The sequence below is a fragment of the Notolabrus celidotus genome, chromosome 21, assembly GCF_009762535.1.
Source record: "Notolabrus celidotus isolate fNotCel1 chromosome 21, fNotCel1.pri, whole genome shotgun sequence".
In the NCBI taxonomy this organism is placed as follows: domain Eukaryota; kingdom Metazoa; phylum Chordata; class Actinopteri; order Labriformes; family Labridae; genus Notolabrus; species Notolabrus celidotus.
In genome coordinates, this window is record NC_048292.1 from 4,443,062 (window position 1) to 4,449,214 (window position 6,153).

Here is a 6,153-nt window from a genome sequence, read left to right on the forward strand (position 1 = left end):
CTACTGGACAACGCCCACCACCTATTGTGCAAACCAGGAAGTGCCACAACAATATCAAACATCCCAAACACAACACTGGTACAAATATGTCTCCAACAAGGGTTGTTTCAACACTTTATGAAGGACACAGGCTGCAGGAGGTGCTCCTCTTGTTTTGGGGATATAATTAGTTTCTTTTGTTAGGATTGACTCAGCAAAGATGGCAATAATATCAAATCATGGTTGTTTAATCTTGCAACTTCTGCACTCAAAGCAATCTAATTAGTGTCACTCATTTCAGCCAACTTTCTGACAGAAGTCCTCTGGCAACTGCGACTGAGATATGCCCCCCGCTGACTTCTGCTCTCGCTGTCACACATCACAAAGGTTGTCCTCTCTGGGACTCGCCTATTTTTTGTTAAACGCCATCCCTCCACAGCGTACACAACGTCTCTCTGAATCATTCAGAGAGGTTCAAATCCATTGTTGCTGATCGTATGCTGGTGCTTGCTTATCACAGTCATTCCCTCCGACAATAACAGGAAGGCCAGTGATGTAAGCTCCTTTCATCCCGCCTTGACCCAACAAGCCATGTGGGAGCTGTGGAAATGAACGTCTCTGTGTTTCCTCTCTGTGTGTTTGTCTCAGTGAGAAACTCCAGCATCGAAAAACCTCCCAACGCAAGACGAGACAACCTTTTCATTAGCAATTACAGTTTTTTCACAAAAGCTGCAGAAACCTAGAGCCTGTAATGTTACCCCCCCTCGTGCTCTCTCTCTCTCTCTCTGACGACTCCTGTGTGAAACTATCATTACTGCTTTTCATGCCTTTACAGCTGCAAGCCACTGACTGCTCCTATTCATGCCTCAGCATGTGAATATAGATCAGCCCACCCTCCCTTCTGAGGTCACGTCTGAATCACTGCCCTGCAAATGAGTAAGATCAGATAAGGCTGAATGCTGACATTTAACCAAGATGGAAGACATTTCCCTTAGCTTCAGTGATAAAAAGCCTGTTTATCAGCTCAGCTAAGCTCTCTCTTTATAATCCATATGATGAGTGGTCGGCAGGGAAAGCGTGGGTTGAATTGTTTATCTGTTTTTTCCTGATGCAATCGTACTCTCATTTCATTAACTGTGCATGCAAAAGCACTTCTAGACCCGGCAGATTGTCTGTAAAGCCTGACTGCCCGATATATTTGATGAAAAACAAATCACAATCAAGAACGCAGACAAAATCTTATTCCTCATTTAGCTGAAAATGATCAATTCTGGCTGACTGCACAGATTCCACAGAAGAAGTGACACCAGTGGAGATTAATTCCGGCATAGAAATATACACTCCTGCCAGATAAAGTGTATTTATAGTCCCCTCCTGTGGCACGGGAGGTAGCTTGGGAGCTGATGCTAGCTTTACTTGGCACAGAGGAATAGGTGTCTTATTTCTCTATATCTGACAGCATCCGCTTTCTATGCAGTGCTCGTGCAACGTTGCATTTCAAAAGCAAAATGAAAGACAGATTTTTTGCAGTTTATACTGTGAAATGGACTTAAAGGAAGAAAGCAGAGCACTTCAGAGGGAGTCTGCGCTTCATAGGCGTGGATAAAGGGCATTTTTTGCCTGTTAACATCTCCCAGTGAATTAACATAACAAGGAGACTTAACACTTGAACATTTGTTGCAGCTTGAACAAATGCTAATCATGCATAACTCCCTCCAGGAGGCATTACTACTACAACTATATGAATGAGGTCAGAGGGGATGCAGAAATATGCATTTAAAGGCGTTTTTCGAACGGAGGAACTTTACCCAGGAACTATGTGTGTTTCAACCGGTGGCCCCAGGGTCCAAATTTAGTTCAGGGGTAGATAATCTCCCGCCTAGTACTTTTCAAAGGTCCCGGGGCTTTCAGGGGGCAGGGCCTGCAATGCTGAGCGTGTCTGATTGGTAGATTAACCTGCAGTGTTTTTATTCCGCCCGCCGTCCACAATAACATCACACACATCTGTGATTCACCTGATTTCTCTTTCTTTCATTAGTTTTTATTTGTTCTATCTTTTTTGTATGTGTGTGTACTTTTCAAAAGAAGAAGCTGTGATTCTCTTGATTTAGCAGCTTGTAACAGTAGTCTTCTCTCAGCCCACCGTGAATGCGTCTCTCCTGGTGTTCCGGTTTTAAAAGTGACCCTGTAAACTGGAGACCTTCAGCTGAACGTGTCAGTGTTTGAGGAGTTTACACAGCTGTTGAAACACAGAGGGAGTTCCTGGGAATGCAAACTAATTTAGGTTTTAATTAAGATTTCAAAATATCCTCATCAGATATTTAATGATCGTCTAAAGACGTTTATGAGGGATGCATCCGGCTGAGAGTCTCCAGTTAACATGGTCGCTGTTTAAACCAAAACACCGTCCGATCTCTGCCACGGCTTTTTGAGTTCAAAAGGCTTTTAAAGCCGTGTTGAAACGTCTTTGCTACTCGCGCTTATCTCCTCTCACGTGTTGATTCAGTGAATCCATCTGTGATGAAATATAGCACCATCTAAAACAGCGCCAGCTGAGTCTCTTTATGCTAACAGGCTAACTGTTGTGTTGCTCATAATGATACCTGCCTGTCCATTCGTCTTTGTTTTACTGCCCTCTACTGGTCTGGTGGTGTAGTGCATTTATTTAATTTTTTCTCCATATGTCACTGGCCTGATTTGCACAATCTACCCGCGGTCGAAACGAAGACAACAATGGGGGCACAGGAACCTTTTAGTTCCGGGTAAAGTAGTTCTGGCGGTTAAAAGACACCGGAAATTGAAACTGTACTAAAGTGTCACCCTAACACACGCTGTAAGAGAAGCTGCCTTTTCACTGGAAGCACTTTATCCTCAAACTTCAGGGATTAAGCTCTTATGATACAGATACTGGAAAAGCTTTTCAAGGACCCGGAGTGCTTCTTAGTGTGAGCTGTATATGATGTTTTAATTTAACTTGATCTATCAGACTCTCTCTTCCTCAGCTTATCACTGAGACTATACAAGTGGTATATTTAAGTAAAGCTTGACCTTGTGGAGAGGCAGAGCATTAGAAAACCTCTTCCTCCCAAAAGCCTGTTGTCATTATGAAGCTCTTTTTATCACTTTTAGCACCATCTAAAACAGAGCCAGCTGAGTCTCTTCATGCTAACAGGCTAACTGATGTGTCGCTCATAATGATGCCTGCCTGTCCGTCTGCTTCTATGGTGTCATCTATGATGAATGGCATTTGTCTTTGTTTTACTGCCCTCTACTGGTCTGGTGGTGTAGTGCATTTACTTTTACTGGCCTGATTTGTACAATCTACCCAGGACTTCAGCCCGAGGTTGAAACACAGACAACAATGGGGGCACAGGAACCTTTTAGTTCCGGGCTGAAGTAGTTCTGGGGGCTAAAAGACCCCAGGACTTTTGGTCGAAATGCAGCTAAATACTCAGACTAAGGGATCAAAGTCTTAGTTCAATGTTTGATAAGTCCATTCTTAAGAAGTCGAACTTTTAGCACAATCTAAAACAGCGCCAGCTGAGTCTCTTCATGCTAACAGGCTAACTGATGTGTCGCTCATAATGATGCCTGCCTGTCCATCTGCTTCTATGGTGTCATCTGTGATGAATGGCATCTACCCGCAGTCCAAACGCAGACAACAATGGGGGCACAGGAACCTTTTAGTTCAGGGTAAATTAGTTCTGGGGGCTAAAAGAGCCCTGGACTCTTGGTTGAAATGCCCGTGGGTCACAATTACATGCCAACAGAGCTCATAGTAAACACAACCTGTGGTGCATGAGCAAAGCAGGCTGGGTAATTACACCAGAAGACATATCATTAGGGTTAAATATGCAGTTTGCTTGCACTCTTTAGATTATCAAAGAGAACAAAACAGCAACAAATGACTGTGTTCTCTCCTATGAGAGCACCAACCTGTTTATCTTGCACCTGCAGAGTTTAAATACAAAAGTTGTTTCATAGGAAGAGAAGTGGAGCTCCAGCTTACAGCTAGAGGAGAAGTAACCGAGCTGTGCATGGATCATAAAAGAGAGGAGATTACATAATGTAGATGAGGATAAGCGCACAGTGAGCGGTGTGTGTGGATGCATGATGTCCCTTAGTCAAATAAAAGAGAAGGAATAATGCATGTGCACGCGATCATTGCACAGGAGTAACACGCGCTCCTTTCTGCAACGCGCACTCCTCACAGCAGAGGAGCGCGAGGGGGGTTATTTAGAATCGCGCGAGCTCGATCTGCCTGTAATAACAACGCGTAAAGATAATCCGTGTCGAACAGGCTGCACACATCTGGACCGAACCCGGGTCCTCGGATCCTTCAGGAAGTTTTCAAAGCAGGAAGAAATGAAAGGAAGATGTAAAGCTGCAAAAGACGAGAGAGGAAATGTAAAAAAAAAAAAGCACCAGCGCCTTACCTCGATCCAGAGAGAGCGGTTGGACCACTGTCGCCATGTCTGCTGTTTACTGGAGACTGGAGAGACTACAGGAGCTGCAGCATCACACACACAGAGAGAGAGAGAGGGAGGGAGAGGGAGAGAGAGGGAGGAAGAGAGAGGGAGGAAGAGAGAGGGAGGAAGAGAGAGAGGTGGGGGAGTGATTGGGAGTGGTTGGGAGGGGGATTAATCTACCTCCAGCCTCATCATCATACCTCATCACCTGACATCCATTCTACAGAACACAATTTATAGTCCATCATTATGAAAGATTATATTTTATATTAAGATTTTTTTTAAAGATTAAATTAGTTTGCCTTTGAAAAAAATAAGAAAAAAAATATTTTCTGAAGAAAGTCAATTTCTAACAGTCTCTTCATTAAGCTGAGTGGACAACAGATCACCTAGGGCAGGGGTTCCCAAAGTGTGGGTTGGGACCCCCTGGAGGGTCGCGAGACACAAATAGGGGGTCATGAGATGTCTTACAGAATGTTTCGATTTTTTTTTTAAGTGATCTTAAAATAGTAATTTTTTAATTTTTTAATTTATTTTACCAGTTAAAAATGTTTGAGAACCAGTTCTCATTTACAAACATGACCTCACCAAGAGGCCTCCCCCACAAACCCCTCCATAAACTTCAACTGGTGCAAAATTCAGCCGCCCGTATCGTCACACGCACCGCCTCCATCCACCACATCACACCCATCCTGCAACAGCTCCACTGGCTCCCCATCACACACCGGATCAACTACAAAATACTTCTCCTCACCTTCAAATCCATACACAACCTCCCCCCTCCATATCTCTCTGACCTCCTCCATACTGCCACACCTGTCCGCACCCTCAGATCCTCCTCCTCCATCCACCTCACTGTCCCCCCTGCTCGCCTTGTTACCATGGGGAGCAGAGCGGCTGAAGCTCTGGAACTCTCTCCCACCTGACCTCCGTAATACTAACTCACTCCCACATTTTAAATCCAAACTCAAAACCCATCTGTTTAAACTGGCTTACTCCATCTGACCACAACTCCACTGTCCATTCACTTAAAACTTTTTAAATTGTGTTTTATTTACTATTTGTTATTTAAACTCTGTTTGTTTTTAATGTTGTAAGGTGACCTTGGGTGCCAAGAAAGGCGCCTATAAATAAAATGCATTATCATTATTATTAACAGGAACACATACACATGTAAACTACAGTCACAAATAGACATATAAACATAAAATAGAACAAAAGTGAACAAGTAAGAAGCAATGTGCGTGAGGTGTAAAAAAGTATGTGTGTATGCATGTAAGTAAAGTCTGAAGTGATCAGCAGGAGCAACAGTCAACTACAATCTGTTGAAGTTTAAGCTTGAAGGCTAGAGGAGTCAAAGTTGAAAGGTTTGAGGGTGTTTTGTAAGTTATTCCAGTCGTTAGCTGCTGCAACACAATAGGAATTATGGCCAAAAATAGTAGAAGTCCTGGGGATGATGAGCTTGGTGTATTCACTGGACCTAGTGCGATATGAAACATGGGCGACGTGAAGAAGAGAGGACAGGTAGGGAGGTGTCTTGCCCAGGATTGACTCATAAACAAAATGAAGCCAGTGGTGAAGCCGCCGGGGATAGTAAAAAACCTTGAAAGTAGAAAATGTAATGAGTTTTCTGCCTTTCTTTGTTGCCTGATGACTCCTAAGTTTAAGGTTAGTGAATAGTTAATTATGAAAAGCATCAGTAGCA

The 6,153-nt window shown here is 43.5% G+C and overlaps 1 protein-coding gene across 2 annotated transcripts in view; it reads right to left on the minus strand.

Moving 5' to 3' along the window:
- The window catches only part of lin7a (lin-7 homolog A (C. elegans)), a 66,918-nt gene extending 62,412 nt beyond the window's left edge, over positions 1-4,506 (minus strand). For both annotated transcript variants that reach the window (XM_034674213.1, XM_034674216.1), the window contains exon 1: positions 4,416-4,506. In XM_034674213.1, the coding sequence (XP_034530104.1) occupies positions 4,416-4,452 (37 nt within the window). In that variant the 5' untranslated portion in view covers positions 4,453-4,506. The remainder of the gene's footprint in view (positions 1-4,415) is intronic.
- Positions 4,507-6,153: the final 1,647 nt, after the last annotated feature.